Source organism: Capra hircus, chromosome 27, assembly GCF_001704415.2.
Source record: "Capra hircus breed San Clemente chromosome 27, ASM170441v1, whole genome shotgun sequence".
Taxonomy (NCBI): domain Eukaryota; kingdom Metazoa; phylum Chordata; class Mammalia; order Artiodactyla; family Bovidae; genus Capra; species Capra hircus.
The window spans coordinates 11,096,430-11,117,106 of record NC_030834.1 but is presented as its reverse complement, the minus strand read 5'-3'; the positions used below and the strand labels follow the sequence as shown (position 1 = coordinate 11,117,106).

Sequence of the window (20,677 nt, the reverse complement as noted above, 5' to 3'; positions counted from 1 at the left end):
TTGTTTCTCCAAGTCAGAATTTATGGGTCCTAGAATTGAGGGTAGAAATAGAAGTGGCATCTTCACTATCATCCCAAATGATCCACTAGAAGAATTTTTGCTTCCTGTTTCCAGACTTTAAGCTGTGTTGGCCTAGAAGTCTTAGTCCCAGAGGGAAGAATGTTTTCACCTGGAAACACAACAGTGATACCTCAATTGGAATTGAAACTGCTACACGGCCACTTTTGTTCTTTGTACCTCTGAATCAATAGGAAAACAAGGGAGGTAAGGTACTGGCTGTAGTTAATGATCTTGAGTACAAAGAGCAACTGGACTACTATTCAACAATGGAGGTAAAGAAGAGTCTGTATGAATTAAGGAAAGCCTGTGGAACATCTCCCAGCATTGGCATGCTCTGTAATTATGGTCAATGAAGAACTATGACCCAGAAAGGACTACTAATGGAACAGACCTTTCAGAAATGAAAGTTTGGATCACCAAAGCATCAGAGTAGCACCAGCTACAACCATGTGACCAGTTATAGAAATGCAGAGTGTAATTTCATGAGTATATTCTCCTTATTTTGTTATGAATACACTTGCCTATATGTAAGCATATATATCGGAGAAGGCATTGGCAACCCACTCCAGTACTCTTGCCTGGAAAATCCCATGGGCGGAGGAGCCTGGTCTACAGTCCATGGGGTTGCTAAGAGTTGGGCATGACTGAGCGACTCCACTCTCACTTTTCACTTTCATGCATTGGAGAAGGAAATGGCAACCCACTCCAGTGTTCTTGCTTGGAGAATCCCAGGGACAGGGGAGCCTGGTAGGCTGCCATCTATGGGGTCGCACAGAGTCGGACACGACTGAAGTGACCTAGCAGCAGCAGCAGCAGCAGCAGCAGCAGCAGCAAGCATATATATTATGGAGAAGGCAATGGCACCCCACTCCAGGACTCTTGCCTGGAAAATCCCATGGATGGAGGAGCCTGGTAGGCTGCAGTCCATGGGGTCGCTAAGAGTCGGACACGACTTCACTTTCACTTTCACTCTTCAGTTTCATGCATTGGAGAAGGAAATGGCAACCTCCTCCAGTATTCTTGCCTAGAGAATCCCAGGGATGGGGAGCCTGGTGGGCTGCCATCCATGGGGTCACACAGAGTCAGACACGACTGAAGGGACTTAGCAGCAGCAGCAAGCATATATTAAGCAAAAATATGTTTTCTTTCATCTCTTATTCCTTTATCATGTAAGATAAGATGTATTGACTTTTATAAGTATTTAAATATTTTTTATTTTATTAATGCAAAAGATTTATTCCAAGTTAGTTATTTTATGCAGCAGTTTTCTCCCTCAACATAGTTGTGATAACCACATCTTTTAAATCTGTAAATAGCATTATCAAAATAATCTTAATCTTTGAAATTTTAATCTTTGAAATCTCACAAAATTTTATATTTTAAAATACGCCCTGAATATCAAGGCTGCAAGAATAACACACTTCCTATATCCAAATATTTTACAGCTGTACCCAGAAAGAAAAAAAAAAAAAAAAGGGAAAAAGCCTCATAAGCTTGGTAAAGGGCTTAACATCACCTGAGCGGCCAGAAATAAAATAAAATATCTAAATTATTAGCATTAATTTAATACAATTATAGCTTCAATAGTCACTGTGTCATTGACAATGATTGCTTGAGCACAGGGGTGAGTGCCCCAAGGGCTGGTAGTAGAAGCTGTTGCTGCAGACCGGCGTCTCCTCTCTGCACTGCCAGCTCCCACCTGTGCAATGCCCATAAATACTGTGTATGTGTGCGTTTTAAAAATCCTTCCCACCACACAAAGTTCTCTCTACTAAGCAGATAACAGGGAAGAGCAACAACACAAGCTAAACAAGCCAATCACTTGCTCTCTCTTTAGGATATGGTTATCTCCCTTGTGCATGAAGTATTCAACAATAACATAAGAAAAGGGAAAGGAAAAGAACAATTTCTTCTGTATAACCCCTAAGCACACACGCTGAGTTTACTGGGTCAGATTTGACTGTGAGCATTTTATACGCCTGCTTCCAGGCATCATCATCAGATGTTTCACAGCTACTTGTCTGCGTTATCTGAGTCCTCAAACTCTGCTCTGCAAGTGCTTCTCCAAGGGGAGAATAGGCTGGAACTTTGACTCTGCAAGAAGCCATTCTTCCCAGAGGTATTTCTTCTCAGCTGCTCTGTCTTCCTGTGGAACTCTCTGAGCTCATCGTCTGCGAGGGAAATGCAGTTCTCATTATTTTCAGAATTTTCCTGCCATCCCATTGCATTCAGTAACCTGTGCTCTGCTTCCAAAGAGTGAGAGAGGACCTCCCCTTCCTCTTCTATAGGGAAAGCAAGGCCATTCTGATGACAGCTTTCCTCTCCATTTTCCTTTGGTTCAGGTGTGCTGTCATCCTCCAAACCTTCTGACTTGTCACAGGCTCTGCTCTCTGAGAAGTCTCCATTCCCGTCGTCCTCTGAATCTCCCAGAGCTTCCTCTTCCTGTCAGTAGTTCAGCAGGTCAGCTTGGTCTGATGAGAGGAGCTGATCTCAATCGGAGGGGTGGTGCTGGTGGGGCTCTCTTTGGGAGAACTTAAAACTACATCACCAGCCAGTGCTACTGGTTTGCCAACAGAGATTGGACTGCTAAAAGCAGACTCCCGGCTATAGGAAAGGGGTCCTGATTTGTGTTTCATTCTGTTAGCTTTCCACGTACTGGCCTTGGATGGAGGTGGTACAGGCTTGGGAACCAGGTTCTTATAGACACTTGGCACAATGGTTGACAATTTGCTTCCATTTGCATGGCGAGATCCTGGTGAGGTGAGTACAGCTGAGAAGGCAGCAGAAAGATCTTTTTTTGGAAACTTTTTTGATGACTAGCATTTTGGAGGGCTGCTTGGCACGAGGTGGGTTTTCCCACACTCCAGAAGGTGTCCCAGTGGGTCTGCATGGCTGATTCTGTTTGCCAGCTTCTGGATTCAAAGAAGGAAAGTCTTCCTCTTTAAACTGCAATTTTTCCACTTTATCTTCTTTCTCCTCTTCCCTAATATCTGTAGGTGGCTTTTCCTGAAAGGTACAGCCTTTCTGGGAGTGGAAGCTGCCATTCCAGTGGCGATGGCTTTCTGTGCCACCCGCACTATGCTGGCTTATGCCATCATGATCTCATGAAGAGCCATGCCAACCAGATCAGTTCCCTGTGATTCCAGCATATACCCTCTTAGAGACACCAGAATCCATAGAATCATGGTGGAACAGGGAGGGCTGGTGCCAAGAACCTCCTGTCGTTTGATGAGGTCCATTGTTGAAAAAGCCATCAGAGGAATTATGTCTACTATGGCTTACTCCAAATCTACCATCTCCTTGGGGTAGGTGCTCTCCGTGTTTTTCAAGTCACTGTAGGAGACTTAGCTGACTGTGGTGTTGAGAAATTTAGCCAAGCAGGAACAAAGTTATGCTGTACCATTTAGGTCCAGTGTCTCTTTTCAACAAGGTGAGGCATCCAACCTCATGGCCAAGATCCCAGAGTATAACCTCTGTGGTCCTGCTTCCTGAACCTCTTGAGTTGCCAGCTGGATTTCCATGAGGTTTTCTTGTTAAAAGGGTACTTAATTAGGCTGGCCAACAGAACGCCTTATGATGAAGCACAAAGAAGCCAGGCTCTGTGTGGATCAATCTCTCAATCCCCTCAATTGCTCATCTTAACCTATCTAGTTCCTGACATGTTTCCCATAGCTTAGAAAGACAGATGGACTTCTGTTTGGTCAAAAAATAAAACACTGAAGAACTATAAAAGATCTTCTGAGTAGTCAACTCTAGTTAGCAAAACATCCACGTTACAAAGCCCTTAATTTACAAATCTCATTATTCTTACATAGCTGCTAAAAATAGTCTCCAGGTATGAGTTTATATTTGTCTTATCCTTCAAAATCTAAGGACATAAGAAAACTTGTTTAAAAAAAAAAAAACAAAACCAGACAGGAACTTGATATGCTTTTCCTTCCTAGAATACCAGCTTTCAAGGCAAATTTCTTGGTAGAAAGCTCCCAGATGCTTCTTCTGTTTCTTTGGTCTTCACTGTTTATAAATTCACAGCGAAATTAAAGCAAGTAGAAGGGCAGGGCTTAAGAATAGTCATGGAAAGAGTTCCAAAGTGAGGTTTTCTTCTTGTCAGTTGTCTGTATTTCACTTGTTCTGCCCACTCCTGAAGACGAAACTGAGTTAACAGAAGGTAGGAATCTTATGTTTCAGTAGGGAAGTCATTCTGGATCCATCTTCATCATTCAGTTCAGTTCAGTTCAATCGCTCAGTCGTGTCCGACTCTTTGCGACCCCATGAACCACAGCACACCAGGCCTCCCTGTCCAACACCAACTCGCGGAGTCCACCCAAACCCACGTGCATTGAGTCGGTGATGCCCTCCAGCCATCTCATTCTCTGTCGTCCCCTTCTCCTCCTATCCTCAATCCCTCCCAGCATCAGAGTCTTTTCCAATGAGTCAGCTCGTCATATCAGGTGGCCAAAGTATTGGAGTTTCAGCTTCAACATCAGTCCTTCCAATGAACACTCAGGACTGATCTCCTTTTGGATGGACTGGTTTGATCTCTTTGCAGTCCAAGGGGCTCTCAAGAGTCTTCTCCAACACCACAGTTCAAAAGCATCAGTTCTTCTGTGCTCAGCTTTCTTTATAGTCCAACTCTCACATCCATACGTGACTACTGGAAAAACCATAGCCTTGACTAGACAGACCTTTGTTGACATCATTACTCAATCATTTGGAAGGTTGCAGGACTCTATCACTTCAGCTCCTTCCTTCTTTCATGTGCTCATGTCGTTAAGACTCCAGTCCCCCTAAATATTTTTAATTTTACTTCATAGTATGTAAGTTATAAAATATCAGAAGAGTAAATATCACTCAAGGATTTTCTCTCTTCTGGAAAGAAATTAGGACATTTTGGGTTGTATGCAGGGTAGTTATATCACTTTAGGCAGTTATGAATTTTATTTGGAGATTGATTATGGCTGTAGGAGATGCATATGGGTGCCAAGTTGGCAAGGGCGATGACTTGTCATGGTTAATTTTACGTGTCAACTTGGGGATGTCCAAATGTCTGATATTATTTCTGAATGTGTTTGTGTGTCTTGGGAAGAGGTTAGTATTTGAATCATTAGACTGAGTGAAGCAGTCTACCCTCAGCAATTTTAGTAGGCACCATTCAATTTGTTGAGGGCTTGAGTAGAACAAAAAGATGGAAAAAGGTCAATCTGCTCTCTGCTTGAGCTGAGACATCTAAATTCTCCTATCTTCAGACACCCATTGGCACTCTTGGTCCTCAATTTTTGGATTCAGATCGAGACTTACATAATTGGACTCCCATTTCTCAGGTATTGACTTGTATTGAATTACACTATTCATTCTTTCCCAGTTCTTCCCCTGGGAATCTTCCACTGCAGATGGCAGATCTTGGGACTTCCTGGGTTCCATAATCATGAGAGCCTATTCCTATAATAAGTTTCCTCACCCCTCCTTTCTCTCCCACCTATCTATATGACTCCTGTTGCTTCTGTTTCTCTGGGAAACCCTGACTCACACATTTGTATTACTATAGCTTCTTCTTGAAGCTCTCCTCCTGAAGGCAGGAGGAGAAGGGGATGACAAAGGACAAGATGGTTGGATGGCATCGCCGACTCAATGGACACAAGTTTGAGCAAGCTCTGGGAGATGATGAAGGACAGGGAAGCCTGGTGTGCTGCAGTCCACAGGGTCACAGAGAGTCAGACACAACTGAGTAACTGAACAATGAATAACAAAGCTTCTTTTTGTGTGTGCATGCTAAGTCACTTAAGTCATGTCCGACTCTGTGATCCTAAGGACTGTACCCTGCCAGGCTCCTCTGTCCATGGGATTCTCCAGACAAGAACACTGGAGTGGGTTGCCATGCCCTCCCTCAGGGGCTTTTCCCAACCTAGGGATCAACCCACATCTCCTATGTCTCCTGCATTGGCAGGCAGATTCTCCACCACTAGCGCCACCACTGTGATATGTTCTTCTTTAAAGTCTATCCAACTTTCTTTTGTATAGAGTTTCACAGTATATATATCTTGTACTTTGAACCTTTATATATCGGAAATTGTCTTTTATTTTTATTTATTTATTATTATTATTTTGTTTTTATTATTATTATTATTTTTACTTTACAATATTGTATAAGCAGCACATATTTGAAAATTTTTTTCCAGATCCTAAGGTTTTTGTCTTTTGATTGGTTGTGGACCTGAGCTATAACATCACTATGTACCATTGCAACTTAAAATAAAACAGTGGTCTTTAATCACAGTATTGCATGTCTTATATTGTAAAATTTCCTTGTCTCATGCCTACTCATTAACAGAGTTAATGCTTACTAACAAAATTAATATGAGGTAACTTTAAAAATAAGAAATATGTAACATGCAAACTCATAAACATGTATTCCTTACAAATAAGTTATTTATGGTATTATATAATTTATATATGAAAACTATCTCTTCTTGACAGATGAAAGCCATAATGTGCAAGTTTCGAATCCCAGATAATCAGTGCATGTTTGTTTTCTTTTCCATTTTTCCTTTTCATCAAAGATAATTACTCTGGAAGAATAAATGAAGGGGAAAACATCATCTGTATGATCAATCAAGTTAAAAATGATGATTAATTCAGCAAATGGTATGAGGTACTTATTTTGAAGTAGAGTTCTATCATGTTATCCACTTGTAACCAGCATTTGAATACACAAATGCTAAAGAATTAAGCATTATTAGAAAAAAAAATAGCACTGCAAGAAATGTTTTAAATGACAAGTTTATCATGTCTATAATATCCTTCAATTTGATTTTTCTTATATGCAGCTATATTACTATCTTCATTTAATATACACTTATACTATTTCTATCTACATAATACTTTAAATTTTCTGTTTCTGTTCCTCCCTCTCATTCTAAAATTAGTTGATACTTACTGTGATGTCATAGACTCTTTGTTTTCCAGGCTACTCTTTGGGCTCACTCTCACTTTCCAGTTGCCTATATATTTAAAAATAAAAATGATCATTTAAAACTGCATTTTCTTCAAAAATAGTTCTACAACACTCTATAGTATCTAGCAGTATTGAAACAGTTTTGAATCCCTAGCTGAGATTTGGGAGCAGCCACTACTTAAGAATGTCTCACCCCTGAGAGTATTTTTCAATGATAAGCAAGGCTAATATGAGAAAAAGAACAGCAATAAAAGTTTGCCTGGAAATGAACTCAGATCATATTTATATATATAAAACATTATTAGCTAAATATCTTTACTTTTTTTTTACCATTCACATTCTGCTCATTTTCCCACAATAAACTCTTCCAATATAAGAAAATTCCTTTAATATGTTTAAGTATTACCAGAATTATGAGACTATTTTATGTGCCACATATTATTTCAGCAGTTTTACATAAACTTTTCAAAATATTTCTATGAAATGTATTCTGTTTTAATTTGTATTATCAATTTTAAATATGTTAATAAAGTTCTTTAAATTTTCTAATAAAATTCATTTCATCTTGAGTAAAATGAAAAGCATAGATATAAAACTCAAAGGCAGAAATTATTTCATAGCGATTTCCATGAAAAAGAAGTAAACCAATTTTAATATTTGTTTTACTCTTGAAGAATATCTTCAGATATTTATTAGGTTATTAAATAAAAAAATTTTTTTCTGTAGAGTAGCCATGGCTATAACCTAGATTTTTCAGTTTTACTATTATATATTTTACTTTAATATATTTTTATTTATATTTTAACCTTTTCCACCTCTGGCTGCCTCTATTGAAGTTCCCTAAAGCCTAACTCCTCTCCTAAATTTCCATGCTATCTTTTAATAAAATGCGTTTGCAAAACTCTTTGAAATATATAAATATTAAAAAGAAAATAATGATATTTAATACATACTTAATAATTAAGATAAAATAGTAAAAGAAGATAATCATTAACCAGAAATCATTGCTACTTAAACTTACTCTTAACAGAGTCCAAGTTGTTTTAAGATTAAAAAACATTATTATTATTCATTATATTGATCATTAATATATTGCATATTAAATTTACATGGAAAGATAAATATATAATCTGAATTACTACTGGTTGTATCACCATAATGTTATATATTGATAAGTTACTATGTAGGCCAACTAACTGTAAAAGTAACGGATCTTAAATATGAAATTAATATACTCATCGCTTGTATAATCCTCAGTTCTCCATTTTTTCCTTTGGAAATACACTTTTACCAGTGTGGCAATTAGTACACAGAGAATAATGAAAAAAGGAATGAATAAGAAAAATGGCCATCTTGTAGGTTTAGAACGGTAAACATTCTCAATGTAGCGACTATCTAGGAGAGAAAACACCAGTGATTTGAAAGTAACTACCAGGAATATAGCAAAACCATTTCTGCATTTTATTATAACTATTGGAATAAGAATTTAAAGCATTTAATAATTTTACAATTAAAATTTTTATATGAAACGGATAAGTTGACATCATAAGTGCGTAAAGTTAGACTCCTCTATAATAACACTTACATAACAGTCCTCTATTCCTTGCTTATTTATTAAGAACCTCCTATTCCATGTGGTTCTCTTTACAGATCAGTCTCATAATATAGATGAAAAGAATTATAGTGATTCAATTAAGAATTGAATTTTCCCTCAGTGCTCTATTTTTGGAAGAAATATTGCAAATTCTTTCATTGCACTGATATGCATTTTCATGCTTTATCTAAGAAACTGCTTATCTCAAGGTCATGTAGACATTTCCCATGTTTCTTTCAAGAACAGTGTTAGCTTCTATGTTTAGATTTATCATCAATCCCCTATGAATTGTGGAGTAAGTTATAATTCTGAGATTCATTTGGTCTTATGTAGACATTCAGTTGTTAACATACAATGTTTTGAACTGACTTTCCTTCCCTTTTGAACTATTTTTGTCCTTTAGTATATAGTAACTGTATACTAAATCTATATTAAGTTCAGTTCAGCTGCTTAGTCATGTCTGACTCTTTGCAACCCCATGGACTGCAGCACGCCAGGCTTCCCTGTCCATCACCAACTCCCAGAGCTCACTCAAACTCATGTCCATCAAGTTGGTGATGCCATCCAACCATCTCATCCTCTGTCATCCCCTTCTCCTCCTGCCTTCAATCTTTCCCAGCATCAGGGTCTTTTCCAATGAGTCAGTTCTTTGCATCAGGTGGACAAAGTATCGGAGCTTCAGCTTCAGCATCAGTCCTTCCAATGAAGATTCGGGACTGATTTTCTTTAGGATTGACTGGTTTGATCTCCTTGCTGTCCAAGGGACTCTCAAGAGTCTTCTCCAACACCACAGTTCAAAGGCATCAATTCTAAGGCGATCAACTTTCTTTATAGTCCAACTCTCACATCCATACATGACTACTAGAAACTCTACTAAAGGCTCTTTTTTTTAAAAATATAAATTTATATATTTTAATTGGAGGCTAATTACTTTACAATATTGTATCGGTTTTGCCACACAACAACATGAATCCACCATGGGTGTACTCATGTCCCCCATCCTGAAACCCACTCCCATCTCCCTCCCCATACCGTTCCTCTGGGTCACCCCAGTGCACCAGCCCTGAGCATCCTGTATCATTCATTGAACCTGGACTGGTGATCCATTTCACATATGATAATATACATGTTTCAATGTCATTCTCCCAAATTGTCCTACCCTTGCCCTCTCCCACAGAGTCCAAAAGACTGTTCTATACATCTCTGTTTTTTTTGCTGTCTAGCTTACAGGGTTATCATTACCATCATTATAAGTTCCATATATATGCATTAGAATACTGTACTGGTGTTTTTCTTTCTGGCTTACTTCAGAAACTCTAGTAAAGGCTCTTAAACTCCCCACATCCTTGCTTCTACCCCCCAAAATAGTCTCTCACTGGATATAGGATAATATATAAAACTATATTATCCTAAGTTTGATATAAGGCAAGTAGACTACATCATCCTTCTTTGTTCTTTTCCAGAGCTCTTTGGTTATTTTAGCACTTTTGTGTGTATTTTAGAATCAAATTGTTGATATCTAAAATATTGCATGCTTTTATTATTAGGTATTTTGATCTATAGATTTAATTTGGTGAGAATTGACATGTTGGCAATAATGAACTTTTCCACAGATGAACATGGGATATTAATCCATTTATTTGTGTGTTTAGTATCTATCTGCATTTTTGTTTGTTTCAGTGTAAAAGTATTGCACATCTTTTGTTGAGCTTATTCCTAATATTTTATATTTTGATAGTATTATAGATGGGACTGATTTTAAATTGATTTTCATTTTACTGCAGCTAGTATATAGCAATACTACTGACTTTTAAACATTTTATTTGACCTTTCAAAGGATTTTTTATTACTTCTAAAAGTGTTCTTCTGACTGGTGTGAAGTGGTACCTCATTGTGGTTTTGATTTGCATTTCTCTAATAATGAGTGATGTTGAGCATCTTTTCATGTGTTTGTTAGCCATCCGTATGTCTTCTTTGGAGAAATGTCTATTTAGTTCTTTGGCCCATTTTTTGATTGGGTCGTTTATTTTTCTGGAATTGAGCTGCAGAAGTTGCTTGTATATTTTTGAGATTAGTTGTTTGTCAGTTGTTTCATTTGCTATTATTTTCTCCCATTCAGAAGGCTGTCTTTTCACCTTGCTTATATTTTCCTTTGTTGTACAGAAGCTTTTAATTTTAATTAGATCCCATTTGTTTATTTTTGCTTTTATTTCCAGAATTCTGGGAGGTGGATCATAGAGGATCCTGCTGTGATTTATGTCTGAGAGTGTTTTGCCTATGTTCTCCTCTAGGAGTTTTATAGTTTCTGATCTTACATTTAGATATTTAATCCATTTTGAGTTTATTTTTGTGTACGGTGTTAGAAAGTGATCTAGTTTCATTCTTTTACAAGTGGTTGACCAGTTTTCCCAGCACCACTTGTTAAAGAGATTGTCTTTACTCCATTGTATATTCTTGCCTCCTTGTATGCAAGACAGGAAAAAAGACACAGATGTGTATACCGGACTTTTGGACTCAGAGGGAGAGGGAGAGGGTGGGATGATTTGGGAGAATGGGAATTCTAACATGTATACTGTCCTGTAAGAATTGAATCGCCAGTCCATGTCTGATGTAGGGTGCAGCTTGCTTGGGGCTGGTGCATGGGGATGACCCAGAGAGATGTTGTGGGGAGGGAGGTGGAAGGGGGGTTCATGTTTGGGAATGCATGTAAGAATTGAAGATTTTAAAATTAAAAAAAAAAATAAAAAATAAAAAATAAAATAAAATAAAATAAAATAACACCACACACAAAAAAAAGTGTTCTTGTAGAATCCTTAGGATTTTTGATATAACTAATCATATTGTCTGCAGTCTAATCTCATTCTTTCTAATCTTTATGCTCCTGATATTTTGTTCTTTACTTATTGCACTGGCTAGGACTTAGAGTACAATACTGACAGGGTGAGAGCGCACTTCATTGCCTTGCTCTCAGTTTTCTGGAAAAAAATATAATTATAAAATATAAGATATATTAGCTAAAATCTTTTTGTTGATGCTTTTTTATATTGATTTTATATTAAGTTTACTTCTGTTGACAGTTTGTTGCCTTTTAAAAATTCATAAATAGTTGTTGAATTTTGTCAAATGACTTTCATGCAACAAATGAGAAAATGATATACTTTAAAATATTTATTAATTTTATGAATGGTGCTGATTGACTTTCAAATGAGTGTTTGCATTTATGTTAATTAAGTATATTGTTATGTAATTTTTTCTTTGTTAACTTTCTTTTCTGGATTTGTCATTAGGGATATGTTTTCCTCAACCAATGAGGTGATAGGTGTCACTTTCACCACTGTTTTTTAAAATGATATTTCTTCCTGGCAAAACCATGTCAGAATTAACCTGTGAAAACTGTATATCATGCTGCTGTTAATTTTGTTGGTTTTTAAAATCACAAATACACAGAACATGAAATTTTGGCTTTTGATTTCTTGATTATACTCTTTATATTATACTATGATTTAGAATTCCTTTTCTACATGAAATAGCCCTTATAACACTTTTCACAGCTGAGTAGCTTTATCAGTATACTTGTTACCCATACTCAATTAGGATTTGAAGAACATATGTATTTTGATCATTTTCAGCCTGAGTTGATGTAATTCCTTGAAAAATGTGTGGATTTCTTATGTATCAAATGAAAAATACACTTCATTAAATGAGACCACATCCACAAATCTTTCTGACATATGTCTGTCTATACTAGACTCTTGTGAGGCTGCCATAAAATAACCTATTGTAGCCTTATTGTTTGTGAGTTTCATAAGGCAGTCCAATACAATACTTAAAAGGGCTTTTTGTATAGATGAAGGCATCTAAGAAGCATCACTTTAAGGTTTTTCTGAGGTCTTAACAGAGGGGTTTAACATATGCTTGAAAAGCTTTATCTGAGATCCAATTTTATTACTAAATATCTTAAGTTTAGTTGTTAGCCACGTCTTACTTTTAAAAATGTTTTTCTGGAAGATTTCAGGAATAAAAATGTTCTATTTTCATGCCAAAAATTCTAACTCTTTTATGAATATAAATATACATTTTACTTGAAAATTTAACTTTTCCTTCATTATTAATTAGTCTCCTTGCATTTTATCATAGGTAACTTCAGTTGCCCAACCTGGAAATCATTACAATCTACCTAGAAATTTTGTTGACAAGAACCATGAATTCTATTTTTCACATTATCACAGGCAGCAAAGGTGCCTCACAATTCACCATTTCATAATAAATGCTCTCATTTCTCCAAATTCTAATAATGTGTTTTAAGCTGTCCTTGAATTGCTCACCAACAGTCCTCTTGAGACAATGTCAACATATACTGATAGTCTTCAAAGGTTTCCTGTTCTGCCTTCCACAAACCATCCAATTCCAAAGATAACGGAGCATGTTTTAGACTCTTGTTATACAAATATAAATACACCATCTAGAGAGCACTTGTGCAAGAAAGTACCCCCAAATTTAGGAACTTAAACAATCATTTCATTTGAATTTTGTGTGGCATGAGTTTGTGCAGGGTTTAGTTGCATGGTTGTATTTTTGTGTCTCAAAGTCAAATTTCAAATACAGCCAATCATCTTCAACAGAATGAGTATTCCATTAATGAGAGTTCCAAGAATTAGTATTCTGAAAAGCCCAATCAGAAGGCCAACTTGGATGCTAAGAAAGAATACTCTCCTCTTCTCATGGGGGAAAAGGCATGTGTGTGTATGGATAGAAGCAGTTAATTACAGTGAATCTGAAGATAAGCTAATTGTTCCCGCTAAAATAGAAATAGCTTGATAATACATGTTATAATTTTTTAACATAGTCCCTAATAAATGGTCTTAAATACTATACTTCAAAAGTTGGAATAAATGTGGAAATGTTAAGAACTAAGTCTGGCTCAAAATCTGGAGAAACCGGCTTTGCTTTTCTGTAAATATAAATTTTTGTATAAAAGTCCTAAGCAATACTGGATATACTGGTGTGCTCTAAAATCCACCTCTACTTTCAACAAAAGATTGTAGGAAATTACATTTCCTATGCTCCTGATCCTTCTGTCTTGTGGTTAGATTTAGCTGATGGGATTCACGGATTCACTGGATACAATTTGGAGAGCAGGCAGACTGAAGTTCTCATGGTATTGATCCCTTTCCATCTCCAGCATCTGCAGTTGTGTCTCTGTACTCTACCTGTTTTCTGGATCCTGGTATCCCTAACCATAGTCATATGTCATGAAAGATGGCTTAGATTCCGGTTCTAGTAATACCATCTCCATTTATTGTCCTTTCAGCCCTATGAAATGGTAATGGATTCCTGCATTGCTAATCTCTGCATTGCCTCACTGTTCTCTGATTAGCTTTCATATCTGCTCTTATGTGTTACCCTACCTCATGTTTTGTACTTAATTCCTTCTGTATGAAAGACTAAAGTGATTTCTGTTTTCTTGCCTGGGTCCCTACTGGCATATCTTATTTATAACATATATTTTGTATAACCATCTGTGGAAGTAAAATAGCCATCTGTGGTTTATTATTTGATGTCCAAGCATAATCTAAATATAAATTAGTAGACACAATATTTACCTTGTCAAATTTAACACATTAAAATATTGTCTGCATTATAATTTCAATTTGTTATCAATACTTACCGAGTGCACTAAGAGTATCAGGTCCATCAGTTAAAGAACGCATACCAGGTGCACCAGGTACCGAGGGTGGAAAGTTGCCACTGTCAACGCTCCCACCTTCCCATCCTGGAACTGAATGTTGGCAATTTGGAGGTAAATATGAAGGGTTACAGTAACAGTTCTTTTTATTATTACACACCTGAAACAGGAGAAATATCACCTTATAAAGTAAGTAGCTACAATTATTTGTGTTCATTAAAATTTTGAAAAAATACACAGGTCAGATAAGGCTGATTTTCTTACCTGGTTTATGAATGTGTGTGTGTGTGTGTGTGTGTGTGTGTGTGTGTGTATGTATCTGTGTGTTTATCTATGTGTTTGCTTTCTGAAGATCACTCTCAATGATATATACTCTGTGTCTCATAGTACTGATACTTACACCTTGATTGTTGCATTTTTCTGGAGTACAGTCATAATTCAAGTATGAAGAATCTACACATTGCTTATTGCGGCAAACCTAAAAAAGGAATGTCCCAAAGTAAGTTAATTGAACCACCATTTGTACTTGGCATCTAACTAAAAGGATTCCGTATTGTACAGACATAAGAGGTATCCATTTCATAATAAATATTAACATACTACTACTAAGTGGTTAATTCATAGTGCTACTGAGTTTCTAGCACTAGATGAGACTGATTATCTGAAAGTAAAACAAGAAATAAAAGCATCTTCTATGCTTATACTAGGATAGGAAGTACAGACATGAAATAAAAGCAAAGGTAATACGTCATAAAATACTATAATAGAGTAGTTTTATGAAATAATAAAAAACCAAGAATATATGAAGATAGCAAAACATTTTTACTGAACCTTGATGTTGAACAGGACTCAATCGAGCATAGAAATGAAAGGCAAAGTACTTGTAGAAAAAGAATAAATCTTCAAAATGATTATATCATATCTACTACGTAACTTTTAAAAAATAATAAGGGCAGTGCAACTGTTACACAAAGAACATCCATTCAAACATTAACTAAATATTTGAGTCTTGCAATGCCCTTCGCCCTGACAACACAGCAGTGAATAGCAATAACAAAAAAACCTTATATTGCTCATATTGCTGTAAAAGGTAAAGAAACACACACACACACAATCTACATGTGATGTGACAGAAGTTATTATGGGGGATATGTTTGTGTCTTGTAATCGTGATCAGAAAGTTGGTCTACAACTTGTAAACAATCAGTCATATTTAGAGATTTAATTGGAAGATGGAAGGATGATAAAAAGGAAGTTTTGAAAAAGAGAATGCAAAAGTGAGAGAAAATATAGAGAGACAAACTAGAGCAACATTGCAGTAGTCTAGAAAAATGACAACCTAGAGTGAAACTGAGAGCATAGTGGTGTTGACCAAAAACAGCGGTTGTATTTGAGATAGAGTTAATTCACCAAGTTTAGTGATAAATTGTATATAAAGAATGAAAAGAGAGATAGGCAATGACACTGGGGTTTCTGGCATGTCTAACTTTCTTGGTTGTGGTACAACTGATGAGATAAGAAAGCTAACATAAAGCCGCAAATTATAGAAATATTATTTTTTGAGACTTCATTTTACTTGTACTGTCAAATAATGCTGTGTACTTGAGATAAAATGAAAATCATTTTTGCACAGAAAATGTGAGATAATGTGATTTCACAAAAGTAACCCAAACCTGAAGCCAACGATTCCCGCTGTGGTCATCAGTGGCAAAGGACGTAGGATTTAAGCGATTATATGCACCATACACCAGTGACAGAATTAAAAGCAGATTTTTACCAAATCCTGAAAAATTAATCTGGAGTGTGACATCAGCCAAATGGTGCACTGGGCACCGCAATTGTTGTTCTCCCTTAGAGATGTTAGAGGAAGAAGATAAAGAAGGAGGAGGAGGAGGAAGAGGAGGAAGGGGAAGAGGGGGAGGGGAAGAAGAACCGCTAAAGCAACCCACAGGAGCTCTGGACGTAGTCAGAGGACCACAACAGCTAAGCAAACGACCAAACAAATAGCCACACCAAAACATTAGAAAACTTTGTAGCATTTTGTTCACGCTGTCCCACTACCTCTGGTATATGGCACAGTCTAGGTGTGGAGAAGGCAGCAGCAGAGTTTCCAGAGGATATCTTATTTTTCATATTCTCATCTGTCTGGGAGCTGCTTAAAGACTGGTTTCTGTTCCACTTGACTCAAATCTCAGCTAGACACTGCTCAGGAAAGCTAAGACTTGCAGACATGGGGGGCGGAGAATGAATGGAGACATACTGTCGACAGTATAAGGCTCCAAGGCAACCATGGTGAGACTGTTTGGAAAAATAAAGCATCTGAAATGTCCATGTATATGGGCAATGAGAAAAGCCATAAAGACATGCATATTCACAGGAAAGATGCATATTCACAAAACCCTCAGAGAAAACAAGTTTTCTCCTCAGGCTACTCTCAAGGCTCAGAGCACCCAAGAAATTACAAAAGGACTACCTGAGCACAGAGCCAGACTGTAAACTTGGGGAGAAGTGGCTGTGTTTTCTGAAGTCCAATTTTTAACAACGACAACAAAAAAGTCACATCCTATCAAAAGAGGAGAAAAACTACGAAAGACTATACAGTGGAGATAGGACAGTCTTACCCACAAGTGGTACTGGGAAAACTAGATAGCAACACAAAAAGCAATACAATTGAAACATTCCCTCATAGTATTTATAAAAATAAACTCAAAATGGCTTAAAGGCCGAAATGTAAGGCCAGTAACCATAAAACTATTAGAAGAGAACATAGGCAGGATACTCTGACATAAATTGTAGCAACGTTTTCTTGGATAAATCTCCTAAGACAAAAGAAAAAAAACAAAAAAATAAATGAGACCTAATTAAACTTAAAAGCTTTTGCACAGCAAAGGAAATTATCAACAAAGCAAAAGACACCTATGGAATGAGAGAAAATACTTGCTAATGATGTGACCAACAGGATGTTAATATCCAAAACACTGTTGTTGTTTAGTAGCTAGGTCATGTCTGGTTCTTTTGTGATCCCATGGACTGTAGCTTGCCATGCTCCTCTGTCCATGGGATTTTTCAGGCAAGAATACTGGAGTGGGTTGCCATCTCCTTCTCCAAGGGATCTTCGTAGCCCAGGAATCAAACCCACGTCTCCTGCATTGGCAGAGTTTTTACCACTGAACCACCAGGGAAGACCATCCAAAATATATAAATAGCTTATTCAACTCAATATCAAAACAAAAATAAAAACAAAACCAGAAGGCCAAATACACATATTTCCACATGAAATATAAACTTGGCCCATAAGCCTATGAAAAGATGTTCAACATTTCTCATTATTAGAGAGATGCAAATCAAAACTACAATGAGGTATCACCTCACACCTGTTTGAATGAGTTTCATCAAAATCTCTACAAATAACAAATGTTGGGGGAAGATGTGGAGAAAAAGAAACCCTTGTATACTTTTGCTGGCAATATAAATTGGTACGGCTACTATGGGAAACACTATGGAATTTCCTTAAAAAAGTAAAACTAGAACTACCATACAACCCAGCTATCTTACTCCTGGGTATACAACTGGAAAAAAGAAAGACATTAATTCAAAAAAATACAATATTGTAAAATTAAAAAAAAAATCTGAAAAAATATATATATTCCTCAATGTTCACAGCAGCACTATTTATAATATCCAAGACTCAGAAGCAATTTAAGTGCCTATCAGCAGACTACTGGATTATAAATGCGATTTTAAAACTATAAAATCTATATAAATATATTTATAAATAATTGAATATTTATAAATAATATGTAATATTTAGAAATATGAATGTGGAATATTACTCAGGCATAAAAATAAGGAAATACTGTCATTCTCAGTCATGTGGATGAGCTTAGTGAAATGAGTTGGATGGAGGAAGTCAAATACTATATGATATCACTTATATGTGGAAACTTAAAAAGGATACAAATGAATGTATATGCAAAATTGAAACAGAACTCTCCAAAGGAGAGATTCAAGTGGGGAGGGGTAAATTAGGAGTATAAATTGTATAGTATAGTACAAATTGTATAGTATACAAATACTGACAAATGGTATAGTATATAAGGTGTTATTTATAATGTAGATAGGTGACAAAGATATACTGCATAGCACAGGGATTTATTGTTTTGTAATAACCTATAACGGAATATAATCTGCAAAATACTGAATCACTATGATGTACACTGGGAACTAACACAATATTGTAAATCAATTATTTCAATTTAAAAGAATTAATGGAAAGTTCATTATAGAAAATGGAGAGTAATTGTATTTCAGATTTTCGTCCCTTTGATTGATCTTTCCTTTACTCTGTGAATCCTGTATCATTTTCATCACTAAAACGAGCATATGTTTCTTTAATTTTTTTTACTTTAATTATTATTTTTAAGTAATTATGTAAAAATATAATTCATGACATTAAAAATACATGAAATAATAAAACTGTCAATGAACAGTATGATTCTCAATTCAGTTAACATATGTGAAAGAATAGTAAATAGCAGGTTATGTTTTTTCTTTTAAAATTTCTCTCATTCAAAACTTTCTATTTTCCTATTTTTTGAAATTAAATACACATTTAACTTGAGAAAAATACCATGTATGCATTTAAAATTTGAAATTAGTATATTACCTGGTAATAAAAGACCACACACCTTACTTTCACCACAAACAGTTCCATCTTTTACCCACATCGTTTCTGAGCCTTCAGTACCCTGAGCATAATCCAGTCCAACGCAGCGCTTTCCATTTATGTTGGAATACAAAACAGAGGCATTTTCAACATAAATGATCTGTGTTTTATCATATGTACATAGTAATTTTCCACATTTCACATTCCTATAATTTAGCAACAAATAAAAATCATTAGTTGTCAATACAGAGGAATATTAGAATATCAATTCTAAAGGAAAAAGATTTAAATAAAGCATGAAGAGAAAGAAAGATTGTGCTAAGTTGGGTCCGACTCTTGCAACCCTATGGACTGTAGCCCGCCAGGGTCCTCTGTCCATGGGATTCTCCAGGCAAGAATACTGGAGTGGGTTGCCATTTTATTTTTCCAAGGGATCTTCCCGACCCAGGAATCAAACCCAGTTCTCCAGCATTGCAGGTAGATTCTTTACCAACTGAGCTACATGGAAAGCCCAAATAAAGCGTTACTACTGCTGCTGCTGCTGCTATTAAGTCTCTTCAGTCGTGTCTGACTCGGTGCGACCCCACAGATGGCAGCCCACCAGGCTCCCCCTTCCCTGGGATTCTCCAGGCAAGAATACTGGAGTGGATTGCCATTTCCTTCTCCAGTGCATGAAAGTGAAAAGTGAAAGTGGTTGCTCAGTTGTGTCCGACTCCTAGCGACCCCATGGACTGCAGCCCACCAGGCTCCTCCATCCATGGAATTTTCCAGGCAAGAGTACTGGAGTGGGGTGCCATTGACTTCTCTGAAATTAAGTATTAAGGCTTGCTAAGAGATTATGCAATTAACTGTGAAACTGAAAATTATGAGGGTCTTTCCTGTGTTATTAACAAAAACAACATCTTAGTAATTATGAGCTTCTTCTTACTTTGTGCTGTGCTGTGCTTAGTCATTTGGTTGTGTCCGGCTCCGTGCAACCCCTTGGACTGTGACCCACCAGGCTCCTTTGTCCATGGGAATTCTCCAGGCAAGAATACTGGAGTGGATTACCCATGCCCTCCTCCAGGGATCTTCCCAATCCAGGAATCAAGCTTAGGTCTCCCGCGTTGCAGGTGGATTATTTACTGTCTGAGCCATGAGGGAAGCCCATGAATCCTGGAGTAGGTAGCCTATCCCTTCTTCAGGGGATTTCCCTAACCCAGGAATCCTATCTGGGTCTCCTGCATTGCGGGTGGATTCTTTATCAGCCGAGCTACCAGGGAAGCCCCACTTCCTATTCAGTCATCACTTTTTAACAATTCTTTATTATTATTAGTTTTTGGCTGTTGTTCTTAAACATGATTCTGAGCTTATTCTATCTAAAAATTAGTAAAATTTTAAAAATTACTAATCTACTTACATTTCCTTTTCTATTTTTCAAACATAACACATATTCTCCACATCATGGGTCCCAAACTGACAAGACATTAAGGCATACACTTAAGAAGCAGTTTATGGAATAAATATTAATGTTGAATCACTAAGATACATCATGATGATACTGTCTAAACCACAGACAAAAATAATCAGAAAATCAAGTGTGTGTGTGTGTATGTGTGTATGTGTGTGTGCACAGTTGTGTCTGACTCTATGCCTGTCAGGCTCCTCTGTCAACGGAATTTTTCCAGGTAAGGATACTGGAGTGGGTTGCCATTTCCTTCTCCAGGGAATTTTCCTGGC

At 36.7% G+C, this 20,677-nt stretch overlaps 1 protein-coding gene and 1 pseudogene across 2 annotated transcripts in view; both read right to left on the bottom strand.

Moving 5' to 3' along the window:
* Positions 1,929-3,574, bottom strand: LOC102191763 (annotated as a pseudogene).
* Positions 7,025-20,677, bottom strand: part of LOC102168418 (disintegrin and metalloproteinase domain-containing protein 2) — a 119,529-nt gene continuing 105,876 nt past the window's right edge. The window contains exons 16-20 of one of the 2 annotated variants that reach the window (XM_005698846.1): positions 18,981-19,164; positions 14,693-14,770; positions 14,275-14,452; positions 8,248-8,407; positions 7,025-7,058 (exon numbers count right to left, since the gene is read on the bottom strand). In XM_005698846.1, the coding sequence (XP_005698903.1) occupies positions 7,025-7,058; positions 8,248-8,407; positions 14,275-14,452; positions 14,693-14,770; positions 18,981-19,164 (634 nt within the window). The remainder of the gene's footprint in view (positions 7,059-8,247; positions 8,408-14,274; positions 14,453-14,692; positions 14,771-18,980; positions 19,165-20,677) is intronic. The other variant, XM_005698847.1, reaches the window with a different exon arrangement.